This window comes from Stomoxys calcitrans, chromosome 3, assembly GCF_963082655.1.
Source record: "Stomoxys calcitrans chromosome 3, idStoCalc2.1, whole genome shotgun sequence".
In the NCBI taxonomy this organism is placed as follows: Eukaryota; Metazoa; Arthropoda; class Insecta; order Diptera; family Muscidae; genus Stomoxys; species Stomoxys calcitrans.
Window position 1 is genome coordinate 67,365,364 of NC_081554.1, and position 27,652 is coordinate 67,393,015.

Here is a 27,652-nt window from a genome sequence, read left to right on the forward strand (position 1 = left end):
TGCTTGTAAGGGCTCAAGAAGTCAAATCGGGAGATCGGTTTATATGGGAGCTATTGTAAGTCAGGTTATATACCGATTTGGACCGTACTTGACACAGAACACTACGTATGAAATTTCAGCCCAATCGGAAAAAAGTTGTGGCTTCCAGGGCCTCAAGAAGTCAAATCAGGGGATCAGTTTATATTGCCATGTTCGTCCGTCTGTCGAAATCCCGATAGCGGTCGAACTCTTAAAGTAAGTCGCTTAAAATTTTGCACAGATACTTTAATTTTGTCATATCGGTTCAGATTTGGATATAGCTCCCATATAAACCGATCTCTCGATTTTACTGCTTTAGCCCCAGGAAGTATCAATTTTCATCCGAATTTGCGAGGAATTTTGGAAATAGTGTTTTGTTATGACTGACAACAGCTGTGTCAAGTACAATCCAAATGGGTCAAGAACCTGATATAGTTCCCATATAAATCGATCTCCCGATTTGACTTTTTGATTCCTCACAAGACGCAATTTTTGTATGATTTAGCTGAAATTTTGAATGCGATGTTCCGTGAAATCTGAAATCTGCCAAGAATCTGATATAGCTCCCATATAGGGATCTCTCGATTTGACTCCTTTAGCCCCTGGAAACCTCACTTTTCATCCGATTTAGCCGGAATTTTACATATAGTGTTTTATTATTTTTTTTTTTACTTTTAACAACTGTGCCAAGTACGGTCCAAATTGGTCAAGAACCTGATATAGCTCCCATATTAACCGATCTCCCGCTTTGACTTCTTGAGCCCTTGGAAGCCTCATTTTTCATACGATTTGACCGGAATTTTACACATAGTGTTTTATTATGACTTTTAACAACTGTGCCAAGTACAGTTCAAATTGGTCAAGAACCTGATATAGCTCCCATATAAACCGATGTCCCGAATTGACTTTTTGAGCCCTTACGAGCCGCAATTTTTGTCCGACTTGGCTGAAATTTTGCATGCGGTGTTCTGTTACAACTTCCAACATCAGTGCTAAATACTGTCCAAATCAGTCTATAACCTGATATAGCTCCCATGTAAAGCGGTCTCTCGATCATATTTGTTCGGTTCATATAAGCTTTAAATTTTGCTGGTTTGGCAGAAGTTTGGTATATAGAATAAAATTATTATTATCAACTAAATTTTTTTGGATAATTTTTTAGCAGAATCCAGGGGTTCCCAAGATTTGGCCCTTTTTTGTTTTCATAAAACTGTATCACATTCATTTCTCACTTTTTATTATTTATTTTAAATTAATTTACAATTTTAGTCAATTATCCCCATCACTCTTGCCTTGCTGAGAAAATCTGTCCTTTGAACGTAGCCTCCAATCATAACTCGCTTTCCGGTATACGCCTGCCGACCATGTAGCAAACGCCAATTATCAAAGATAACCATAGTACCAGGATTTAGTTTCAATTGCCACCAATTACCAGGGTCATGAGCAATAGTAAGAAATTCCCTCAAACTCTCATAAAAGTCACGCATTTCATTTTGCCCCAAAGTATTGAAGACCGAGCGATCGTACAAATTCAAACGTACTTGAAACACCTTCTTGGTCACAGGATCAACGCGTATAATGGGAGATGAAAATCTATGACGCTCTCCTTTATCCAAAAATTCTGCTGGCACATGGACCCGAGAGAGTATCTCGAAAGCTTTGGGATTTCGTTGACTCAACTGCTCAGCTACATGATAACCATCAATGAAGAAACTATCACCACCTCCCCCATTGTGTTCTACACAATGAAGGCCCTGCAATGCACTGGCATCACAAAAGTAGGTGTGATACGTATGTGGTCCAATGTAATCTTGCGAATAGGTGATGTCATCATGCAAATACTCATTGGAGAATTCAAACATTTCGCCGTAAAAAGTCTTCATTAGGGGAAACAAGCGACGCAGGGTCATTTCAGTCATGGTAACATTGGGTGGTACATCATTGATAAAGACCAAACCATAACGAATTAAAGAAGCAACCAAATTTTTGGCTACGGTGTCAGAAGTACATAAATCGCCTAATTTGAATTTCAGTTGCTGGTGATTCTGCTCAATGGTGGAAACATTCCAAAGAGTTAAGGAATGATCCATGGCTACACTCATTTGAAGTCTATCAAACTGAGAGGACAAAATAAAGTCAATGGAAAATTGAGATACATGGTCATCATTCCCCGACAAATAAAATATTTGTTAATAGTTTGATTTGTAACTTTTGAGAGTAAAATCTTTCCCATGTACTCACAGGTAATTTCCAATTGACTTCCATTTTTTGTGTATTTCACATCCACCGCCTTGAGATTTTTTGGCATATCAAGCCAATTGAATGTCCTGCGTGAGATTTTAGGATTGAAACATTTTTTGCAGCAACAGTGATCCCTTAGCCATATGGTGTCAACTTTAATAACATCATTGTGGTCTTTTCCATATTTGATATCAAGCATTGTATGATAACTGCCTTAGGCACTTAAGTGTCGAATACTGAAGAGCACGCAACATTGTGTAAATTTATATCATACATTGAAATGAAATAAGTTTTATAATTAGCCACCATGATTGATTGAACACGATATGGTACCAGCATTTTTATGTTTGAGATACAATGAATACTGTACATTTGCTCATTTGAATTGGGGTAATGAAATGGCCATCTAGGAAGGCCAGTATATTACAAAGTGTTGCCTTAATTGAAGGACGTTGAAGAAGAACAAAAAAAAATATTATGTCAAGACGGAAATGGAAATCAAATGGCATAATGAGGATAACTCATGAACGGGTTCTAAGTCTCTCAATTCTTCAAACCCCAAATCGCACAAAGTTGTATCGTCGTATGTTTGCAAATGCAAATTTGTGCAAGAACATTCCATTAAGGAACAGGGGCAAATATCTCACATTTTAATGAGTGCTGTCCGATTAAATTTTAAGCTCAATGATAAGGGGCTTCTATTTTAAAAAGAGTGCGAATGGGATGCCGCAGTGCGACACCTTTTAGGGTAGAAATTTATACATATACCATTTTTATATCCTCTACCAGAGGATGGTGGTATACTAATTTCATCACATCATTTGTGACTTCTCGAAATATTCGTCTAAATATTCTTGATCGTCATGACATTTTTAGTCGATCTAGCAATGTCCGTCCGTCCGCCTGTTTGTCGAAAGAAAGCTTACATTCGAAGGAGAAAGCTAGCCGCTTGAAATTTGGCACAAATACTTCTTTTTAGTGCAGGTCGGTTGGGATTGGAAACGAGTTTCTAGAAGAAATGGCGACAATATATAATAAAGTGTTTAACACTAGTCAAGCAGATGATATTCTAAACGAAATGGTTATATTCCCAAAACACAACAAGTAAAAAGGCGTTAAGTTCGGCCGGGCCGAACTTTGGATACCCACCACCTTGGGTATATATGTAAACCACCTTTCATCAAAATCCGGTGCAAATTGCATACCTTATGTCCCATAGCAGTTATATCGAAATATGTTCCGATTTAGACCAACTACTAATAAGTACAGTAGCTATATCTAAAAATAAACCGATCGGAACCATATACGACACGGATGTCGAAAAGCCTAACATAAGTCACTGTGTCAAATTTCAGTGAAATCGGATTATAAATGCGCCTTATATGGGGCCAAAAACTTTAAATCGAGATATCGGTCTACATGGCAACTATATCTAAATCTGGACCGATCTTGCCCAAAATGAAAAGGACGTCGAAGAGCCTAACCAAACTCACTGTCTCAAATTTCAGAGACATCGGACAATAAATGCGCCTTTTATGGCCCCAAAACCTAAAACCGAGAGATCGGTCTATATAGCAGCTATATACAAATCTGGACCGATCAGGGCCATATTGCAGAAGTATATCAAGAGGCTTAACTTACCTCACTGTCTCAAATTTCAGCGACATCGGACAATAAATACGCCGTTTATGGGCCCAAAACCAAAAACCGAGAGATCGGTCTATATGACAGCTATATACAAATCTGAACCGATCTGTGCCATATTGCAGAAGTATATCAAGGGGCTTAACTTAACTCACTAGCCCAAATTTCGGCGACATCGGACAATAAATGTGCCTTTTATGGGCCCAAAACTTTAAATCGAGAGATCGATCTATATGGCAGCAATATCCAAATCAGGACCGATCTGTGCTATGTTGCAGGAGTATGTCAAGGCGCTTAACTTAACTCACTGTCCCAAATTTCGGCGACATCGGACAGTAAATGCGCCTTCAATGGGCCCAAAACCTTAAATCGAGAGATCGGTCTATATGGCAGCTATATATAAATCTCAAACGATCAGGGCTTAATTGAAGAAAGATATCCAGGGGCCCAAGATAATTCACTGTCCCAAATTTCAGAAAATCGGATAATAAATGTGGCTTTTATGGGCCTAAGACCCTCAATCAATGAATCGGTCTATAAAGCAGCTATATTCAAATCTGGACCGATCTGGGCCAAATTGAAGAATAATGTCGGGGGGCCTAACTTAACTCATAGTCCCAAATTTCAGCAAAATCGGATAATAAATGTGGCTTTTATGGGCCAAAGACCCCAAATCGGAGGATCGGTCTATATGACAGCTATATTCCAATCTGGACCGATCTGGGCCAAATTGAGGAATAACGTCGAGGGGCCTAACTTAACTCACTGTTCCAAATTTTGGCAAAATCGGACAATAAATGCACATTTTACAGGCTCAAGACCCTAAATCGGTGGATCGGTCTATATGGCAGCTATATTCAAATCTGAACCGATCTGGGCCAAATTAAAGAATAATAGCGAAGTGCCTAACTCAACACACTGTTCCAAATTTTGACAAAATCGGACAGTAAATGCGCCCTTTTATAGGCTCAAGACCCAAATCGGTGGATCGGTCTATATGCCAGCGATATCCAAATCTGGACCGATCTGAGCTAAATTGAAGAAAGATGTCGAGTGGGCCATCACAACTCACTGTCCCAAATTTCAGCGAAATCGTATAATTAATGTCGATTTTATATGCCTAAGACCCTAAATCGGTGGATCGGTCTATATGGGGGCTATATCAAGATATTGTCCGATATAGCCCATCTTCGAACTTAACCTGCTTATGGACAAAAAAAGAATCTGTGCAAACGGTGTTTTGCAAACGGAATGACAAAATGAATATACCCCAATCCATCGGTGGTGGGTATAAAAAGAGATACTGAGAAAAGACTCAATAAACGCAATCCATGGTGTAGGGTATATAAGATTCGTCCCGGCCGAACTTAGCACGCTATTACTGCTTTCAAACGACATTGTTCCTCACAAATGTCGCCAGCATTAGGAGAGGAAAGTTTCCCAGCACATTAAGAGATTTTCTTCAGGAAGCTCTATGTGCAACAGCGAAGTGGGCTACCGAAAGTGGTCTAGGTATACATCCGTGCAAGGCAGAAGTAGATCTTTTTAGCAGGAGATACAAGTTGCCTACAGTGGAATCTGTCTCCCTGGGAGGAGAGAATGTTTTATTTACAGAAAGCGCAAAATACCTGGGTGTTTTGCTGGACAGGAAATTGAACTCCAAATTCAACTTTTTGCAAAGGGCAAGAAAGGCAACTCTTGCCCTATACACCTGCAAGAGAGCCATTGGCAAAAGTTGGGGGGTTTAGACTGCGCGTCATGCATTGTGTATATACTACAGTTGTCAGGCCTATAATGCTATATAGTATTGTGGTCTGGTGAACGGTGCTTTAAAAATCCACCTACTACTCAATACTTTACCGGATCCAAAGGATAGCTTGTTTGTGCATCACAGCTGCACTGAGGACGACACTATCTGATGCAATGAATTTAATGCGACATCTTATGCCTCTGGACATTTGTGGCGACCACTGCCGTGAGGTTAAGGGAGTTTTCTCTTTGGTCATGTGACGGCTACGGACACTGTGTTATCCTTGATACAATATCCAATGTTCCAGGCAGTGTGGATTACACCCTACCTGAGCCGCTTTTTGATATAAAATTACGATACCATCTATTCCTGATAGAACCGATTGAAACTACAATATTCCTGGTAACAGAAGTTAAATAAACTTTTATACGGATGGTTCAAACTAAACGACCAGGTGGGCTTTGGGGTGTACTCTAAAGATCTAGAACTGGTCATATCGAAGAGGTTACCCGACCACTGCAGTGTGTATCAAGCGGTCACGATTTGACATCTTGAGCCACTGGAGGCCGCAATTTTTGTCCGATTTGGCTGAAATTTAGCAAGCGGTGTTCTGTTGCGACTTTCAACAACGGTGCCAAGTAAAATCCAAGTCGGTCTACAACCTGATATAGCTCCCATTTAATTTTGATATCGATTTGACTTCTTGAGCCCTTACAAGCCGCAATTTTCCGATTTGGCTGAAATTTTTCGAATGCGTAAAGCTAGCCGCTTGAAATTTTACACAGTTTCTTTATACTAATGTAGGTCATTGGGGATTGTAAATGGGCCATATCGGCTCAGATTTAGATATAGCTCCTCTATAAAACGATCTCACAATTTGATTTCTTGAGCCACTGGAGGCCGCAATGTTTTGTCCGATTTGGTTGAAATTAAGCATGAGGTATTCTGTTATAACTTTCAACATCTCTGCCTAGTACAGTCCAAATCGGTCAATAACCTGATATAGCTCCCATATATACCTATCTCCCGATTTGACTTCTTGAGCCCTTACGAGCCGCAGTTTTCATCCGATTTGGCTGAAATTTTGCACGTAGTGTTCTGTTCTGGTATGACTTTCATCATCTCTGTCTTGTACGGTCTAAATCGGTCAATAACCTGATATATTGTAGCTCCCATATATACCTTTCTCCCGATTTGACTTCTTGAGCCCTTACAAGCCGCATTTTTCATCCGATTTGGCTGAAACTTTGCATGTAGTATTCTGTTATGACTTTCAATATCTCTGCCTAGTACGGTCCATATTGGTCTATAACCTGATATAGCCCCCATATAAACCGATCTACCGATTTGACTTCTTGAGTCCTTACAAGCCGCAATTTTCATCCGATTTGGCTGAAATTTTGCATGTAGTGTTCTGTTATGACTTTCAACATATCTTCCTAGTGCGGTCTAAATCGATCAATAACCTGATATAGCCCCCATATAAACCGATCTACCGATTTGACTTCTTGGGCCCTTACAAGCCGCAATTTTCATCCGATATGGCTGAAATTTTGCACATAGTGTTCTGTTATGACTTCCAACAACTGTTCCAAATACGGTCCAAACCAGTCTATAACCTGAAATAGCTCCTATGTAAAGCGGTCTCTCCATCATCCTTGTTCGGTTCCAAGAAGCTTTAATTTTTGCTGGTTTGACAGAAGTTTGGTATGTAGAATGAAATTATCCCCTTCAACTGAATATGTTTTGCGTAAATTTTTTACAGAATCCATGGTGGTGGGTTCCCAAGATTCGGCCCGGCCGATCTTTTACTTGTTTCACCATCCTTTAAGCAACATTGACTTTAAGGGACCTATTCGAATGTCACAACAAATTTATTTATATTGACCATTAAACAAAATACTTTAAACTTCTAACCGAGGGTTCATCCATTCAATAGTTAGACATTATTGATTATCTACCCTGTATATAGTCTTAGATTACTCTAAAATAGTCATTATTCTCGCCTTACTTAGAAAATCTGTTCTTTGTACATAACCTCTGGCCAAAGTTCGATTTCCCGAATAGGCACATCGTCCATGCAGCAAACGCCAATTGTCAAAAATGACCATAGTACCAGGCTCCAGAGGAAGTTGCCAACGATTTTCACTATGGTTTGCCATTGTCAGTAGTTCGCGCATGCTTTCATAGAAGTCTTGCATTTCGCATTGGGGTAATGTATTGAACAACGAACGATCATACATATTCAAACGTATTTGATTAATTTTCTTGGTGATGGGATCAACACGAATGGTTGGAGCTGAAAAATTGTGATGTTCATCCTTGACCACCAATTGTGTTGGTACATGAACCCTGGAAAGTATATCAAAGGCCTTGGGATTTCTTTGGCGCAATTCTCGAGCAATGTGAAAGCCGTCAGTAAAGAAAATATCACCACGTTCTCCACTCTGCTCTATACAGTGTATTGCCTGTAGGCCCATTGGATCAGAATAGTAAGAACCATCTGTATGGGGTTCAACGAAGGCTTTGACCTTGGTTACTTCATCTTGGAGAAAGACATCGGGAAAGGTAAACATTTCACCCTGAAAGGTTTTCATAAGGGGAAAGAGTCTTCGTATTGCCATCTCAGTGGAGGTAATATTTGGAGGAACCTCTTGGATAAATGCTAGGCCATAGCGTATAAGAGAAGTCACCACATCTTTGGCCACTGTGTCAGAGGTACAAAGATCACCAAGTTTTACATTTAGACAACTGCGATTTTGCAGAATGCTGGAAACATTCCAGAATATGGGGGAAGTGTCAACAGAATGTTTCATCTTGAAATTTTGAAACTGTGAGGAGAGTATAAACTCAATGTCATATTTCGAAATATGATCATCACTCCCTAAAAAAAAGAAATATGCATAACTAAAAGCTTCGTCTCAAGTTTTACGCTCCGGAAACTACATACATGTTACCTTAACTTTTTCTCCCTCGGGACTATATTGCAAATCCTTAACCTTCATATCTTTAGGAAGTTCCAGAAAACTGAAAATTCTTCGGGAAATCTTTGGATTGTAACATTTTCTGCATTTACAGTGATCTCTTAGCCAAAAGGCATTAACTTTAACTGTCTCCCCATGAGGTCCGTGACTAATGTCTATCATTGGTGGTGCTTTTCAAACTGAGCGATAAAGTTGAAATATTGCCATTTATTAAAGTTTCTTATATGTCATTGGGAAATGACAACCATGTATAATGATAGGTTGGTAAACATGCTGGTCTAACATTATCGATAGTCATGTGAATATTAAGCAATGTTAATTTAGTGCAAATAGTTGGAAATTTTTTCAATGTCAATCTTGATTAAAACATATTTTATCTTTCCACATACGCCAAATAATTGGCTTATGTTGAACAATTTACGAAGAAGTTAAGGTGTACTAACGCACAATTGTCTTTGTTTGCTTAGCTAGCAGTACTAAAACTTTCGTTTATCTAGCCATATGCAGAAAATTTCTTTAATTGGTTTGGTATTTCTTTTAATACCCCCTCTCCGTAGGGTGGGGATATGCTCATTTTGTCATTTCATTTGCAACATTTGGAAATTTCGATTTTTATACACTCCACCATGGAATGGGGGTATACTAATTTCGTCATTCTGTTAGTAACTCCTTGAAATATTCCTCTGAAAGCCCATAAAGTATACATATTCTTGATCCTCAAGTTATTATACCCACCACCGAAGGATGGGGGTATATTCATTTTGTCATTCCGTTTGCAACACATCGAAATATCCATATCCGACCCTATAAAGAATATATATTCTTGATCAGCGTAAAAATCTAAAACGATGTAGACATGTCCGTCCGTCTGTCTGTTGAAATCACGTTACAGTCTTTAAAAATATTCACCAGAAACTTTTCACAGATTCTTTTCTTGTCAATAAGCAGGTTATGTTCCAAGATGGACTATATCGGACTATATCTTGATATAGCCCCCATATAGACCAATCCACCGATTTAGGGTCTTAGGCCCATAAAAGCCACATTTATTATCCGATTTTGCTGAAATTTTGGACAGTGAGTTGTGTTAGGCCTTCCGACATTCTTCGTCAATTTGGGCCAGTAAGGTCCAGATTTGGATATAGCTGCAATATAGACCGATCCACCGATTTAGAGTCTTGAGCCTTTAATTGGCGTATTTATTGCCCGATTTTGCATAAAATTTGGGACAGTGAGTTGTGTTTGGCCGTTAGACATCTTTCTTCAATTTGGTTCAGATCGGTCCAGATTTGAATATAGCTGTCATATAGACCGATCCTCCGATTTAGGGTCTTTGTCCCATAAAAGCCACATTTATTATCCGATTTTGCTGAAATTTGGGACAGTGAGTTGTGTTAGGTCCTTCGCAATTATTCTTTAATTTGGATCAGATCGGTCCAGATTTGAATATAGCTGCCATATAGACCGATTTCTCGATTTAAGTTTTGGGCCTATAAAAGACGCATTTATTGTCCGATGTTGCCGAAATTTGGGACAGTGAGTTAAGTTAAGGCCCTCGACATACTTCTTCAACTTGGCTCAGATGTGTTCAGATTTGGATATAGCTGCCATATAGACCAATCCACCAATTTAGGGTCTTGAGCTTATAAAAGGCGCATTTATTGTCCGATGTCGCCGAAATTTGGGACAGTGAGTTAAGTAAAGCCCTTTGACATACTTCAGCAATATAGCCCTGATCGGTTGAGATTTGGATATAGCTGCCATATAGACCGATTTCACGATTTAAGGTATTGGGCCCATAGAAGGCGCATTTATTGTCCGATTTCGCTGAAATTGGGGACAGTACGTCGTGTTAGGCTCTCCGACATTTTCTGCAACTTGACCTAAATCGGTCCATATTTGGATATAGCTGCCATGTAGACCGATATCTCGATTTAAAGTCTTGGCCCCATTAAAGCACTTTTAAAATCCGATTTTACTGAAATTTGATACAGTGACTTATGTTAGGCTTTTCGTCATCCGTGTCGTATATGGTTCAGATCGGTTTATTTTTACATATAGCTACTAAAAAGACCAATATTTTTTTTTATAAACAATTGAACATTGTTTTGTTCTTAGTAGTATTTGTTCCAAATCGGAACATATTTCGATATAACTGCTATGGGGTTATGGTTATGCAATTTTCACCGAATTTTGATGAAAGGTAGTTTACATATTTACCCGAGGTGGTGGGTATCCAAAGTTCGGCCCGCCCGAACTTAACGCCTTTTTACTTGTTTTAAGTCGATCTAGCCATGTCCGTCCGTCTGTCCGTCCGTCCGTCTGTCTGTCGAAATCACGCAAACTTTCAAAGGAGTTAAGGTAGCCGCTTGAAATTTTGCACGAATACTTCTTATTAGTGTAGGTCGGTTGGGATTGTAAATGGGCCATATCGGTCCATGTTTTGATATAGCTGCCGTATAAACCGATCTTGGATCTTGACTTCTTGAGCCACTAGAGAACCCTATTGTTATCCGATATGGCTGAAAGTTTCCACGACGTATTTTGTTTTGTCAACATTTCTGATAAGTACGGTTGAAATCGGTACATAACCTGATATAGCTGTCATATAAACCCATCCTGGATCTTGATTTCTTGAGTCCCTTGAGGGCTCATTTCTTATCCGATTTGGCTGAATTTTTGCATGAAGTGTTTTGTTATAATTTCCAACAACTTCGCTATTTGTGGTTCAAATCGGTCCATAACCTGATATAAAGGGTGATTTTTTTGAGGTTAGGATTTTCATGCATTAGTATTTGACAGATCACGTGGGATTTCAGACATGGTGTCAAAGAGAAAGATGCTCAGTATGCTTTGACATTTCATCATGAATAGACTTACTAACGAGCAACGCTTGCAAATCATTGAATTTTATTACCAAAATCAGTGTTCGGTTCGAAATGTGTTCATTCACCGTAACGTTGCGTCCAACAGCATCTTTGAAAAAATACGGTCCAATGATTCCACCAGCGTACAAACCACACCAAACAGTGCATTTTTCGGGATGCATGGGCAGTTCTTGAACGGCTTCTGGTTGCTCTTCACTCCACATGCGGCAAATTTGCTTATTTACGTAGCCATTCAACCAGAAATGAGCCTCATCGCTGAACAAAATTTGTCAAAATTTGAACACATTTCGAACCGAACACTGATTTTGGTAATAAAATTCTATTCATGATGAAATGTCAAAGCATACTGAGCATCTTTCTCTTTGACACCATGTCTGAAATCCCACGTGATCTGTCAAATACTAATGCATGAAAATCCTAACCTCAAAAAAATCACCCTTTAGCTGTCACATAAACCTATCTGGGGTCTTGACTTCTTCAGCCTTTATAGGGCGCAATTCTAATCCGATTTGGCTGACATTTTGCAAGAGGTGTTTTGTTATGACTTCCAATAATTGTCTAAGTACGGTTCAAATCGGTACGTAAACTGATATAACTGCCGTATAAACCGATTTCGGTTCTTAACTTCCTGAGCCACTAGAGAGCGCAATTCTTATCCGATTTGGTTGAAATTTTGCAAGGGGTGTTTTGTTATGACTTCCAGTAACTGTGTTAAATATGGTTCTAATTGGTCCATATCCTGATATACCTTCCATATAAACCGATCTTGAGCACCAAAGGTCGCAATTATTATGCGATTTGGCTGAAATTTTGTACAAGGACTTCCCTCAACATACGTGTAAAATAAGGTCTGAATCAGTGTATAGCCTGATACAGCTCCCATATAAACCGATCTCCCCATTTTACTTCTTGAGCAATTTTTATTCGAATTGGCTGAAAATTTACACAACGACTTCTATTATGGTCTCCAACTATCAGTCCATTATGGTCCGAATCGGACGATAACTTGACATTTTAGCTCCAGTATCAGAGCAATTTTTTCCTTTTATCATATGTTTGCCTAAAAAAAGATACCGGGAACAAAACTCGACAAATGCGATCCATGATGGAGGGTATATAAGATTCGGCCCGGCCGAACTTAGCACGCTTTTACTTGTAAACCCTACAAGGTTAAATACCCACCACCATGGGATGGGGGTATGCTAATCTAGTCATCCCGTTTGTAACACCTCGGAATATTGATATGCGACCCCATAAAGTATATATATTCTGGATCCAAGCCATGTCCATCCGTCCGTCCGTCCGTCAGTTGAAATCACAATAGCGATCGAACGCGTAAAGTTAGCCGCTTGAAATTTTGCACAGATACTTAATATTAATGTAGGTCGTTGGGGATTGCAAATGGGCCATATCGGATTTGGATATAGCTCCCATATAAATCGATCTCCGATTTGGCTTCCGATTTGGATATAGCTCCCATATAAACCGATCTCGTGATTATACTTCTTGAACCCCTGGAAGCCGCAATTTTCATCCGAATGAGCTGAAATTTCGAACATAGCATTCTGTTATGACCTCCAACATATGTGTCAAGTTCGGTCCAAATCATTTTATAACCTGTCATAGCTCCCATATAAACCGATCTCCCGATTTGACTTCTTGAGCCCTTGGAATGCCACCATGTTCATCCGATTTGTCCTAAATTTTTCACATGATGTTCTCATATAACCTCCAACAACTGTGTTAAGTGCGGTCTATAACCTGATAAAGCTCCCATATAAACCGATCTCCCGATTTGACTTCTTGAGCCCCTGGAAGCCCCAATTTCATTCAAATTGGCTGAAAATTAGCACATAGCATTCCGTTATGACATAAAATATATGAGTCAAGTACGTTTCAAATCGTTTTATAACCTGGTATAGCTCCCATATAAACCGATCACCCGGTTTGACTCCTTGACCCCCTGGAAGTCGCAATTTCATTCTATTGGTCTAAATTTTGCACCTAGTGTTCTCTCATGGCTTCCAGCAACTATGCCAAGTACCGTCCAAATCGGTATATAACCTGATATAGCTCCCATAAAAATCGATCTCCCCATTTCACTTTTTGCGCCCATGAATAACCTATATAACCTATAACCTGATATATCTTCTTTTATACAAAAATGAACTTGTGTTTGTTTGTTCCATATAGACTCAAAAACGGCTGAACCGATTACCTGGAAATTTTCACAGATTATGTAGTTTGGTCTGAAAGGAAACATAGGCAATATATTTCTTTTGCTAGCGGGAGGGGGCGGACCTCCCCCTTACACCTAAAGTACTACCCAAAAATAAAAGTGGACCTATCGGGGCAATATGGGATTCAAATGGAAGGTATTCAAGAGTACAGTACGAATTTCATAATAAAAGTAGGGTCAAAGCAACTGGGGGGCCGCCTCAGCCCCAAAACCCCTTAAAATAGGTTTATTTCACGATCATGACAAAAAGGGACTCAAATGAAAGGTATTCGGGAGGAGATTACGAATATGGCCGGGAAGAAGCAATAGGCTTTATAACATATTGATATCGGAAGGGGCGGACCTTCCCCCTTACCCCAAATTTCCCACAAGCGAATTTTGGTGCCGTGCGTAAATATAGAATGCAAGATTCCCGTGGGACATACCGTGAGATAAAAGCATGCTTGGGCATTTCATCCACGAGCATACATCGATAAGTACACAGAAATGTTGAAAAATACCTTTTTTGATGATAAAAATTTGCATTTTCATGATTAGGCCAGAGATTTATATGGCAGGCCTCGTGCCAGATTTCGTCATTTGTCTCTGTATGTGCATGAATCTGTACCACACCAAATCACAAATCCAAAGTCAATCTCATATCTGCCATCAAGGCAGATATAATACAAAGTTCAACCTTTCGAAATTATTGTGAAAGACTTTCTCAATCCGTCGCTCATCCTCTAAGAAGGTAATATCGGATTTGTCTACAACAATCAAAATTTGCCACTATACACATTTTACAGGGTCGAAAAGCCAAACAACCGCAAGCGAACTTTACCCAAATTCATTGGAATCAAATTAATTCCTTTACATTAATTTTTAATAATCCTTTACAAAGAAGTGTTTATGCGTTGCTGCTTAATATGATTATTTAAGGTTAGCTTTGGTTGTGTAGCTCTGATTCACCTCCCACTGTTTATAGGTAATCAAATATTGATTTAATTACAATAATGTTATGTTAATTGCACATTCAATTTGAAATGGCCGTTTGTAGACTGCCAACTTCGCAAATATAATCAGCAAAGAGCAAATCAATTTACTTTCAATTGGAACAAACATAATATTTGTGCAACAAAACCTAATTAGTCTGAAATTCAATAAAGCGACATTAGAATAAATAAAATATGCAATAAGGTAAATGTATCAAAGGGGTGGGGTGATTTGCAAAGAATTTATGAACTTTTAAGGCCTTATTCGCAAAACTTAATGAAGCATTAGAATAGGTCTATTTGACAGATCTATATTCCTTATTCAATCAAATCAGGTAAGTACTGCGCCCTCTTAAAGCTAAAGAAGTGCATTCGAGAGATCGATTTACATGGGAGTTATATCGGGTTTTAGAACGATTGAGGTCATACTAAGCACGTATGTTAGAGTTCAAAGAAGAAATCATTGTGCAAAATTGTAGTAAAATCGAATAAGAATTGCAACCTCTAGATGCTCAAAAAGGTTCAAGTAGCAGTGACCCGACTAAAGAACAACAAGGCTGCAGGAGCCGACGGGTTACCCGCTGAACTATTTAAGACCGGAGGCGACACGTTGATAAGGCGTATGCATCAGCTTATCTGCGCAATCTGGCTAGAAGAACGCATACCCGATGATAGGAACCTCAGCATACTATGTCCCGTACACAAGAAAGGAGACAAGACGGAATGTGTCAACTACAGAGGAATAAGTCTCCTCCTCATCGCATACAAGATGCTCTCGAGCGTACTCTGTGAAAGATTAAAACCTAAAGTCAATTAGATAATTGGACTCTATCAATGCGGCTTTAGACCTGATAAATCCATCAAAGATCAGATATTCACACTGCGCCAAATCGTGGAAAAGACTCGGGAAGGACAAATCAACACCTACCATCTCTTTGTTAACTACAAAGCCGCCTTCGATACTGCTTTACGTTCAAAGGTATTTCAAGCCATGTCTGCGTTTGGTATCCCTGCAATAATAATAAGACTCTGCAGGATGACACTTGCTGATACGCGTTCCTCAGTAAGAATAGGAAAGAATCTCTCCGAACCATTTAATACCAAACGAGGTTTCCGACAAGGAGACAGCCCATCGTGTGATCTCTTTAATATCCTGCTGTAGAAGATTATACGAGATGCAGATGTGAAAAGATATGGCACACTTAACACAATAGAGCACATGCTACTCGCCTATGGCGACGACATCGACTTCATAGGTCGGTTACCGGAAGTAGTAACTACAGCCTTTGAAAGAATCGAAAGAGAGTCAGTGAAAAGGGTCTGGCAGTAAATGGAAATAAGACGAAATTGATGGTTTCAACTCCCAAAAAGAACCACAACCACAACAACAACTTTGAGACAGTCAGTAACTTTATCTACCTCGACACAGCCGTAACCGAAACGAATGACACCAGTTTTGAGATTAAGCGAAGAAAAATACTGGCAAACAGATGCCAGTTTGGACTAAGTAAGCAGATTAGAAACAAGGCCACCTCTCTACAGACGAAGCTTGCATTATACAAGACGCTGATACTGCCCGTGCTGTTATATGGTTCTGAAGCATGGGTACTTGTGAAAGCAGATGAGGCAGTGCTTGGAGTATTTGAGAGAAAGATTCTTTGTAAAATATATGGACCAGTTTGCGTTAATGGAGAATATAGGCGACGTATGAACCACGAGCTGTATGACGACGATAGCATAGTTAGACGCATCAAAGTACAACGGCTGCGTTGGCTAGGTCATGTTGTCAGAATGGATGAAGAAGCTCCGGCAAAGAAGTGGTACGCGCAAACCGGAAAGACCAAAAGCCCGATGGAAAGATCAAGTTGTGGGAGACACCTCGAAACTTGGTATCAGAGATTTTAGAATGAGCGCAAAAGATCGAGGTGCTTGAAACGCTATTCTACATTCGGCTAGTGGAACAAATATTCTGTCGTAGCCAATTAAAGTAAAGTAAAGTAATAACTATGCTAACATTGTCATACAGCTCATACAGTTCGTGGTTCATACGTCTGCGGTACTCTCTATTAATCCAAAATGGTATATACGTTTTACGAAGCATCTTTCTCTGAAACACTCCTAGCACTGTCTCTTGTACTTTCACAAGTACCAATGCATTGGCATCATATGACACCATATAACAACAAAGTCTAATTTTTGCCTTTCAAGAAGATCGAGCCAAATGAGGATCACGTCTTTTTTACCCCTATTCGCTGAGTAGAAATTGGTTGCTGGAAAAATCAATTTATCGATTTCCCTCCCCCTTATCCGACTTTTTAAGCGAAATTTTGTATACCCCGTTATGGTACCTCAAAAACACGAAATTGGTATAAAATTTTGGTGTCAAATAACCTGGGGGGCGGCCCACCCTAAAACCCACCCGAACGGACATGTTTACCGATTGGGACAATATGGGTATCAAACAAAAGGCATTTAAGAGTGGAGTACGAACTTGGTATACAAATTTCACCTAAGTGTTCGGGGGGGTCACCCAGCCCAAAAAAAAACCCCAACAGGACTCTTTCACTCCTTTGGGCAATATGGATATCAAATGAAGGGTATTTAAAAGTAGAATACAAATCTGACATACAAGTTTATTTTTTGGTGTCTGAGGAGCCGATCTGAACCGATTGGGACAATATGGATATCAAATGAAAGGCATTTAAGAATATAGTAAAAAGCTGATATAAAAATTTATTCCTTGGTATCTGAGGTGCCCCCAGGCCCCAAAAACCCCTCAACAGGACATATTAACCGATTGGGACAACATGGGTATCAAATGAAAGGTGTTTGGAAGTTGTGTAAATTGCAAATTTTGCCCAAGAACATTCCACTAAGGAACAGGGGCAAACTTCTCACATAACAATGATTGCAGTCCGATTCAAGTTAAAGCTCAATGATAAGGGACCTCCTTTTTATAGCCGAGTCCGAACGGCAAGCCGCAGTGCGACACCTCTTTGGAGAGAAGTTTTACATGGCAAGTACCTCACAAATGTCGCCAGAATTAGGAGGGGAAAACCACCGCTGAAAATTTTTTCTGATGATCTCGCCAGGATTCGAACCCAGGTGTTCAGCGTCATAGGAGGGGAAAACCACTGCTGAAAATTTTTTCTGATGATCTCGCCAGGATTCGAACCCAGGCGTTCAGCGTCATAGGCGGACATGCTAACCTCTGGAAGTTGTGTACCCATCTGTTATAAGAATTTGGTCCAAGATGTCTATGGGGCCTCTCCAAACCCCAAAATGGACATGAATATCCCACGCCACAAAATGGGTATAAAATGAAAGGTCTTTGAGAGTTCACTACGAATCATATTTAAACTTTTGGGACAGATTCTGGGACCGGCCCAACCATTAAATACCCTTCAATAGGATGTGAAGTTCGATCGGAATAATATGGGAATATAACGAAAGGTCAGTGAGTTTGAAACTTATTTTGATATAAGGATTCAAGTATTTAGGTTACGTTCTGCCGTTCAGCTGGACATGTAGATCTCGGCATTAAAGGACTCAAATAAATTGTCTTTTGGATCATGTAGGACAACCGAGAAGATATTGTATTAAAATGAAAGCACGTGTCAGAAGGCAATCACCGCTGATATCCACTTTCGGGGCAAAATGCTAGGCTACTCCAATCCACCACCAAAACCAACAGAATGAAGTAGATCTAACATCCAAACTTTAAAGGGCGGATCCACCCCTCAACAAAAACGTCAGATCTCGGAGATGGGTACACCAATTTACGCGAAATTTAGTTTGTTTATAATAACTCGAAAATAGAAATTTGGTATACTTATTTAAGGTGGGATGTCTAGGGCGGCCGTCCCAGCTCTAAAGCCCGCCAAATGGAAATTTAGACTAGTAATGAAAATATTAAGCTGAAATGAAAGGTATTTGAGACCCCCAAAAACACCCTTTGGACAAACACCGGGACATATTCAACGACCATAGCAATATAAGGCTCAAATGTAAGAAATTTGGGAGTAGAGCATCAATATGACATCCAAATTAGGGCTCAATATCTGAAAGGCAGTACCAGAACCACCAAATAGGACTTTTTTCTGGCCGTGCCATTATAGGGCTCAGATAAAATAAGAGTGTGAAAGAAGGCGCAGCGGAGCGGGCCCTGTCCAGCAAGTGTTTACATAATAAGATTAGCTCCGTGTCGAATTTTTGACTTTTGAAGGTGTTAATTTTCCGTCAAAACATGACATTATACGGCGAGAATTCTTATTAAAAATTTTTATTTCTTTATCTCTTTTTGTACTATATTTCCTCACATTCATCGTTAATGGGTTACAATTAATTTATTCGCAGGAAAATTAAGCAAAATTAAAATAAATCATAAATCCATAAACATATTGGGAGTATACAATCAAAGGAAACACGCATGCCTTATTTTGTCAGTTTATTTGCAATTCTAAATGAAAAATTCACACAGTTTCGATGCTCAACAAAGGCAGTTGCAAACAAAATTCATAACAATTGCTATTATTAACGCAAATGCAAACAAAAGCAAAACAATAATTCATCAACATTAAATTTTAGCCACAAATGATTAGCAATCGCATGCATCAAATGGGGCTGGCAAAACAAAAAAGGCCAAAAGCCTGCCAACAAGTTTTAATGCAAGCGAAAGCCAAAGAAAAACTGATATAAAAATCATTAAAGCATCTCGGCCAAGAGGACAGAACGCTCAGGTCGGGCATCAAGTGCACTTAGGAGCGGTGTAAAATAAACGAAATCTTAAAAGAAAAATCAAATTCCAATTGGCTACAAATTGATACAACAAAAGCAGTGATAGCCGACAAACAACAACAAAAGCAATCGTTTGCAGTAAAGCATTAAGGCCAATTGCAGTTAGAGTGACCAAACTAAAAAAAAGCACATACAAAAGCAACAACTGGCTAAGTTGAAAGGTGTAATTGAGAGTTATCTCATCAGAGTTAAGTGTGACTAACAGTTGGTGAATTCCCGCGGTGTTAAACGGTTCTATTAAAACGGATCTTATAACGGATGTATTAACCGATAATTAATTCAAGCGAAATGAAATCATTGTTTGTGTATTGTATTCTTTTGTGTTTTATGCAGCAAAATTGTAAGTCCATCTTATCGAGGGAATGTTTGGACCTAAAAATTTAATTCCCTCTTTCCTTCTCTTCAAGTTTCTTTGGCCTGCCGAGATGCCAGTGGAATTGAAGTACCATCTTATGATTATGACAACGATTACCGCGATGACGATTATGCTCTCAGTGAGCTAAGAGAACAAGAAAGAGTTCACTTTCAAGATGAAGACGATGATGCTGGATTCAATGAATGGAATCAGTGTGACCAAGAACTAAGCAAACCTCGTGGTTTTAGGAGATATTTGGATTTTTCTTTTCTGAGAAAATTCTTTCGCAATCTGGTGCCATTTGCCATGCCTAAGCTACAAATGAATTTCTATCTCTTCAAGCGTGATTTTCCCAATTGTGGTCGCGAAATAAGTTTCGATGAAGAATCCATCTACACATCAATGCTGAATGCATCACATCCTACAAGGTATTTATATCAATTTCATGATATTCACAGAAAAAATGTCTATGGATATTTAAAACAAGTAAAAGAGTGCTAAGATCGGCCGGACCGAATCTTGGGAACCCACCACCATGGATTCTGCTAAAATATGGGAGTTATATCTGGTTATAGACCGATTTGGACCATACAAAAATTGCGGATTCCAAGGGCTCAGGAAGTTAAATCGGGATATAGGAATATACTGGAGCTTTATCATGTTCTTGACCGATTTGAACCGTACACAGTTGTTGAAAGTCATAACAGAACACCAAGTGCAAAATTTCAGCCAAATCGGATGAAATTTGCGACTTCCAGGGGCTCAGGAAGTCAAATTGGGAGATCGGTTTATATGGGAACTATATCAGGTTATAGACCGATTTGGACCGTACCTGACTCCGTTGTTGGGAGTCATATCAGAATACTATGTGCAAATCGGATGAAAATTGAGGCTTCCAGGGGCTCAAGAAGTCAAATCGGTTTATATGGCAGCTATATCAGGTTCCTTACCGATTTGGACCGTACCTGGCTCCAAATGCGACTTCCAAGGGCTCAGGAAGTCAAATTGGGAGATCGGTTTAAATGGGAACTATATCAGGTTATAGACCGATTTGGACCGTACCTGACTCCGTTGTTGGGAGTCATATCAGAATACTACGTGCAAATCGAATGAAAATTGAGGCTTCCAGGGGCTCAAGAAGTCAAATCGGGAGATCGGTTTATATGGCAGCTATATCAGGTTTCTTACCGATTTGGACCGTACCTGGCTCCGTTGTTGGGAGTCATATAAACCGGGAGATCGGTTTATATGGGAGCTATATCAGGTTCTTGACCGATTAAAACCGTACTTGACACAGTTATTGAAAGTCATAACAGAACACTATGTCCAAAATTTCAGTCAAATCGGACAAAAATAGTAGCTTCCATTGCCTCAAGAAGTCAAATCGGGAGATCGGTTAATATGGTAGCTATATCCAAATCTGAACCGATATGGCCCATTTGCAATCCCCATCGACCTACATCAATATAAAGTATTTTTGCAAAATTTCAAGCGGCTAGCTTGACGCGTTCGAGCGCTATCGTGATTTCGACAGACGGGCGGATATGGCTAGTTCGAATCAGAATTTCGAGACGATCAAGAATTTATGGGGTCCTAGATCAATATTTCGAGGTGTTACAAACGGAATGACTAGATTAGTATACCCCCATACTAAGGTCGTGTATATAAAAAGTGGGTTGAACAGTGGTCACCTATCGCTATGAATCAGCCAAATAGCTCAGTTTAGAGCGTGATGAGGGAATCTCATTCGGATAAGAATTGCGCCTTGTAGGGGCTCAAGAAGCAAAAACGGGAGATAGGTTTGTATGGGAGCTGTATCATTGATCGATGCAGACCATATTAGACATAAATGTTGAAGGTCATGAGAGAAGCTGATGCACAAAATTTCAGCAAAATCGGATGGGAAGTGCGCCCTCTAGAGGCTCAAGAAGTCAAGATCCCAGATCGGTTTATATGGCAGCTATATAAGTTTATGTACCGATTTGCGCCATACTTAGCACAGTTATTGCAAGTCATAACAAAACACCTCATGCAAAATTTCAGACAAATTAGATAAGAATTGCGCCCTCTAGAGGCTCAAGAAGTCAAGACCCAAGATTGGTTTATATGGCAGCTATATCAAAACATGGACCAATATAGCCCATTTAAAATCCCAACCAACATAAACTAATATAAAGTATTTGTGCAAAATTTCAAGCGGCTAGCTTTACTCCTTCGAAAGTTAGCGTGCTTTCGGCAGACAGACGGACGGACGGACATGGCCAGATCGACAAAAAATATCACGACGATCAAGAATATATATAAAGGGTGATTTTTTTGAGGTTAGGATTTTCATGCATTAGTATTTGACAGATCACGTGGGATTTCAGACATGGTGTCAAAGAGAAAGATGCTCAGTATGCTTTGACATTTCATCATGAATAGACTTACTAACGAGCAACGCTTGCAAATCATTGAATTTTATTACCAAAATCAGTGTTCGGTTCGAAATGTGTTCATTCACCGTTCAGCGATGAGGCTCATTTCTGGTTGAATGGCTACATAAATAAGCAAAATTGCCGCATTTGGAGTGAAGAGCAACCAGAAGCCGTTCAAGAACTGCCCATGCATCCCGAAAAATGCACTGTTTGGTGTGGTTTGTACGCTGGTGGAATCATTGGACCGTATTTTTTCAAAGATGCTGTTGGACGCAACGTTACGGTGAATGAACACATTTCGAACCGAACACTGATTTTGGTAATAAAATTCAATGATTTGCAAGCGTTGCTCGTTAGTAAGTCTATTCATGATGAAATGTCAAAGCATACTGAGCATCTTTCTCTTTGACACCATGTCTGAAATCCCACGTGATCTGTCAAATACTAATGCATGAAAATCCTAACCTCAAAAAAATCACCCTTTACTTTATGGGGTCTTAGACGGATATTTCGAGTAGTTACAAACAGAATAACGAAATTAGTATACCCCCATCCTATGGTGGAGGGTATAAAAAGCGGTTTGAACACTGGTTCAAACAAATGACCAATAAAATGGTCACTTGTTAACCGATTCATGCCAAATTCGACACGTATGCTAAAGGTCATGGGAGGAGCCGTCGTACAAAAGTTCAGCCAAATCGGATAATAGTTGCGACCTCTAAAGGCTCAAGAAGTCAAGATACCAGATCGGTTTATATGTTTATATATTCTTGGTGCAGTTGTTGAAGTCATAACAAAACACCTCTTGCAAAATTTCAGCTAAATCGGATAATAATTGCGCCCTCAAGTGGCTTCAGAAGTCAAGCCCCAGATCGGTTTATATGGCAGCTATACCAGGTAATGGACCGATTTAAACCATTCCTTATACAGTTTTTGGATTTCGTAACAAAATACGTCGTGCAAAATTTCAGCCAAATCGGATAGGAATTACTTCCTGTAGAGGCTCAAGAAGTCAAGACACCAGATCGGTTTATATGGCAGCTATATCAGGTTATAAACCGATTTGAACTATTCTCAACACAGTTGTTGGAAGTCATAACAAAACACGTCGTTCAAAATTTCAGCCAAATCGTATAGGAATTGCGCACTCTAGACGCTCAAGAAGTTAAGACCCCAGATAGGATTATATGACAGCTATATTAGTTTGTAGACCGATTTCAACGATACTCAGCACAGGTGTTGGAAGTCATAATGAAACACCTCATGTAAAATTTCAGCCAAATTAGATAAGAATTGTGCCCTCTAGTGGCTCCAGAAGTCAAGATCACAGATCGGTTTATATGGCAGCTATATCAAAACGTGAACCGATATAGCCCATTTATAATCCTAACCGGCCTACACTAATAAGAAGTATTTGTGCAAAATTTCAAGCGGCTAGCTTTACTCCTTCGAAAGTTAGCGTGCTTTCGACAAACATTCGGACAGACGAACGGACAGACGAGCGGACAGACAGACGAACAGGCGGTCGGACATGGCTAGTTCGACTTAAAACGAATTTTTGGAGGAGTTACAAACAAAATGACGAAATTAGTATACCCCCATTCTATGGTGGAGAGCATAAAAATCTACAAATAAATCTAGTTGTTTTATTATTGGGTTGCCCAAAAAGTAATAGCGGATTTTTCATATAGTCGGCGTTGACAAATTTTTTTACAGCTTGTTACTCTGTAATTGCATTCTTTCTTCTGCCAGTTATCAGCTGTTACTTTTAGCTTGCTTTAGAAAGTATATTTGATTAAAGTTCATTCTAAGTTTTATTAAAAATGCATTTACTTTCTTTTAAAAAATCCGCAATTACTTTTTGGGCAACCCAATATTTTATTCTACATACCAATCTTCTGTCAAACCAGCAAAAATTAAAGCTTTTAGACACAGAATAAGGATGATCCAAAGACCAGTTTATATGGGAGCTATATCAGGTTATAGACCGATTTGGAGCGTATTTGGCACATTCAAAATTTCAGCCAAATCGGACAAATATTGCGGTTTGTAAGGACCTAAGAAGTAAAATCGCTATATCGGTTTATATGGGAGCTATATTAAGTTATAGACCGATTTAGACTATACTTGATACAGTTGTTGGAAGTCACAACAAAACACTAGGGCGCCCCGGTAGCCGAGTTGGTAGTGTGCTTGGATTACGAGTGCAGGGGTCGTGGGTTCGATTCCCGCCAGAAGCCTTGGTCTGTCTCTACTGTGGTATCACAATGGACCTAAAAATGTCTAAGTGAGTCTGTAAAGGACTGCCCCTTTTATCTAATCTAACCCAACAAAACACTTCATGGAAAATATCAGCCAAATCGGACAAAAATTGTGGATTGTATGGGATCAAGAATCAAATCGGGAGATCGGTTTATATGGAAGCTACATTAGGTTAAATACCGATTTGGACTGTATATGACACAAATATTGAAAGTCGCAACAGAACACCGCGTGCAAAAGTTTAGCTACATCGGACAAAAATTGCGGCTGGTAAGGCCTCAAGAAATCAAATCGGGAGATCGGTTTATATGGGAGCTATATCAGGTTATAAACCGATTTGGAACGTTTTTGGCACAATTGTTGGAAGTCTTAACAGAACACTACATGCTAAATTTTAGCCAAATCGGACAAAAATTGCGGCTTGCAGGGCTCAAAGAGTCAAATTGAGAGATCGGTTTATATGGGAGCTATATCCGGTTCTTGACCGATTTGGATCGCACTTGCCACAGTTATTGGAAGTGATAACAGAACACTACATGCTAAATTTTAGCCAAATCGGACAAAAATTGCGGCTTGCAGGGACTCAAGGAGTCAAATCGGGAGATCGGTTTATATGGGAGCTATATCTAAATCTGAACCGATATTACGCATTTGCAAACCCCAATGACCTACATGGATACTAAGTATCTGTGCAAAAATTCAAGCAGCTAGCTTTACGAGTTCGACCGCTATCGTGATTTCGACAGACGGACGGACTTGGCTAGATCGATTCAGAACGTCGAGAGGATCACGAATATATATACTTAATGGGGTCTTAGGCGAATATTCCGAGGTATTACAAACGGTGTGACTAGATTAGTGTACCCCCATTCGATGGTGGTGGGTATAAAACACATTATTCACATATTTTGACTTCCAAACTGTATAACTTTTAAATGATTTATCGTATTTTGACACATACTACAGCAAGATCATTGTAAATTTGTTCAATATAATTATACCGCACACCACAACTGTGGTACAGGGTATTATAACTTAGTGCATTTGTTTGTAACACCCAGAAGTAAGAGAGATAGACCCATTGATAAGTACACCGATCGACTTAGAATCACTTTTTGTCTGTCCGTCTGTCTGCAGTTTTCATGCTACAGGTAGCAGTTTTCATCCCATCGTCTTCAAATTTCACATAGGCATAATTTTCGGCCTAGAGACAAAAGCTATTTAAATTGAAAAAAATCAGTTCAGATATGCGTTTGTCCGATTTTCAGTATTAATGCAATAAAATTTTCATCTGTTAACCGATTCTCTCGAAATTTGACAGGAAGTATTTTCTTATGACATTTTTTTCGACATAACAGGTGAATTTCACAGAAATCGGTTCAGATTAGGTATAGCTCTTATATGCATATATCGCCCGATTTTCACTCCTAGAGCCACTGCAAGCATATGTATTAACCAATCTTCCCAAAACTTTGTACAGCGCTTTCCTCGACAACTTCCACAATATCTATAAATTTTGGTCAAAATCGGTTCAGATTTAGATGTAGCTCCCATATGTTCGTCAGATTTTGGCTAATTTGCAATAATGTTGTATTTTTTCAACCGTACCATATTTGCTCGACATTTGATACGGATTGTTTAATAACCCATCTGAAAACATCAGCCGAGGTCCATGAAAATTGGTTCAAAATTAGGTATAGCTCCCACTTTGTTCTCATTTATATATTTCATATCTTGAAAAGTTTGTTGGAGTGTTTGAGAGAAAGATTCTTCGTTGAACTTAGCAAGTTCTAAGTGTTATAACTTTATCATATTCTCTACCATATATTTTCAAAACTTTTCCAATATTAACAATCCGATTGTTTTTTTTTTCTTTCAGAATAATAATACATGGTTGGATGAGCCAGTCTCGAGGCTCTTTTAATTTGGATGTCAAAAATGCTTACCTCAAACGTGGTGACTACAATGTTATCGTTGCTGATTGGAGTGCAAATGCTGCGAATATCAATTATTTTCGAGTGGTCAGACTTATTGAAGCATTTGGAGCCCATTTGGCTCGATTTACTCAGTTTCTCTACGAAAGAGCCAAAGTAAATTACAATGACATTTATTTAATAGGCCACTCGTTGGGAGCACAAATAGCGGGAGCCGCAGGTAAACGTAGTTGGCCCAAACGTTACAACACCATATTTGCATTGGATCCAGCGGGACCTAAATTTCGCAGACGTTCCACAGAATTTCGCATTGATCCCACCGATGCTAAATATGTAGAGAGTATACAGACAAGTCGTAACTTGGGTTTCTTGGAACCAACAGGAAATGCCACCTTCTATCCGAATTATGGAAACTACCAAAAGAAATGCTACTATGTGGGTTGTTCTCACATACGAGCCTACAGAATGTTTGCCGAGTCTATTGTTTCAAATGCCGGATTTTGGGGTATACGTTGTAGTAGTCGTAAACCCAAATGGGAATGTGATAGTATGGATGCGCGAGAATATCGCATGGGTGGTGAACCATCGCAACCGAAAGCTGGTTTGTTTTATGTAAAAACGAATGCAAGGCCGCCATATGCACTGGGAAAAATTGCAATGCAGGATATGGCGAATGTTTAGAAGGCGATTGGAAGGAAATATAAGAGAATTATTTATCTACAGACTGATAGAGTAAACAGACATTGCCTTAAATAACTTATGGTGAAGTAATATGGAGTTGTTTTTAAATAAATGTGAAGGAAGTTGAAAATATAAAACACTTGCTGACCCGGGCCCGCTCCTCTGCGCCTTCTTTTACTTTATATGGAACAAAAATTTCTTTGGAATATTTATTTTCGAAGATCTTTTAGTGAAATACCATGCTACGAAAATAGTATCTCGCTTGACTAACAGTTTAACAATATAAGTGCCTTTATCTGAATCCCATATAATCTTTATTGGTCTACGAATATAAGTTTGGATGTAAAGTGTACTCCATTCTTACAATACTTCACTTCAGCCCGATATTCTCATGATGTCTGATATAGTGGTGTTTTCGGGGGAGAGGTGGTTCCCCAGATACTTGGTCCTGAAAAAATATCAGCATCGTGC

The 27,652-nt window shown here is 39.3% G+C and overlaps 3 protein-coding genes across 3 annotated transcripts; 1 reads left to right on the forward strand and 2 right to left on the reverse strand.

Moving 5' to 3' along the window:
• Positions 1-1,283: 1,283 nt before the first annotated feature.
• LOC106086204 (trimethyllysine dioxygenase, mitochondrial-like) lies at positions 1,284-1,937 on the reverse strand. The gene has a single exon (XM_059364520.1). It carries the CDS (start codon positions 1,935-1,937, stop codon positions 1,284-1,286), a length of 654 nt encoding a protein of 217 aa, XP_059220503.1.
• Positions 1,938-7,632: 5,695 nt separating this feature from the next.
• Positions 7,633-8,658, reverse strand: LOC106086193 (trimethyllysine dioxygenase, mitochondrial-like). The gene is made up of 2 exons (XM_013250762.2): positions 8,604-8,658; positions 7,633-8,537 (listed from the first exon to the last, which is right to left on the reverse strand). The coding sequence occupies exons 1-2, from the start codon at positions 8,656-8,658 to the stop codon at positions 7,633-7,635; spliced, it is 960 nt and encodes a 319-aa protein (XP_013106216.2).
• Positions 8,659-19,820: 11,162 nt separating this feature from the next.
• LOC106086201 (phospholipase A1) lies at positions 19,821-27,271 on the forward strand. Its single transcript, XM_013250769.2, has 3 exons — positions 19,821-19,872; positions 19,940-20,315; positions 26,446-27,271. Exons 1-3 carry the CDS (start codon positions 19,821-19,823, stop codon positions 27,179-27,181), a joined length of 1,164 nt encoding a protein of 387 aa, XP_013106223.2. The 3' UTR covers positions 27,182-27,271.
• The last annotated feature ends 381 nt before the right edge of the window (positions 27,272-27,652 follow it).

Excerpts from the sequence above, each read along its gene's own strand:
- LOC106086193 (XM_013250762.2), bottom strand. The coding sequence starts at position 8,658 with ATGAAGGTTAAGGATTTGCAATATAGTCCCGAGGGAGAAAAAGTTAAG. Across the intron at positions 8,538-8,603 it reads AGAAAAAGTTAAGGTAACAT|GGAGTGATGATCATATTTCG; the intron begins GTATGTAGTTTC and ends TCTTTTTTTTAG.
- LOC106086201 (XM_013250769.2), top strand. The coding sequence starts at position 19,821 with ATGAAATCATTGTTTGTGTATTGTATTCTTTTGTGTTTTATGCAGCAA. Across the intron at positions 19,873-19,939 it reads GTGTTTTATGCAGCAAAATT|TTTCTTTGGCCTGCCGAGAT; the intron begins GTAAGTCCATCT and ends CTTCTCTTCAAG. Across the intron at positions 20,316-26,445 it reads AATGCATCACATCCTACAAG|AATAATAATACATGGTTGGA; the intron begins GTATTTATATCA and ends TTTTTCTTTCAG.
- LOC106086204 (XM_059364520.1), bottom strand. The coding sequence starts at position 1,937 with ATGACTGAAATGACCCTGCGTCGCTTGTTTCCCCTAATGAAGACTTTT.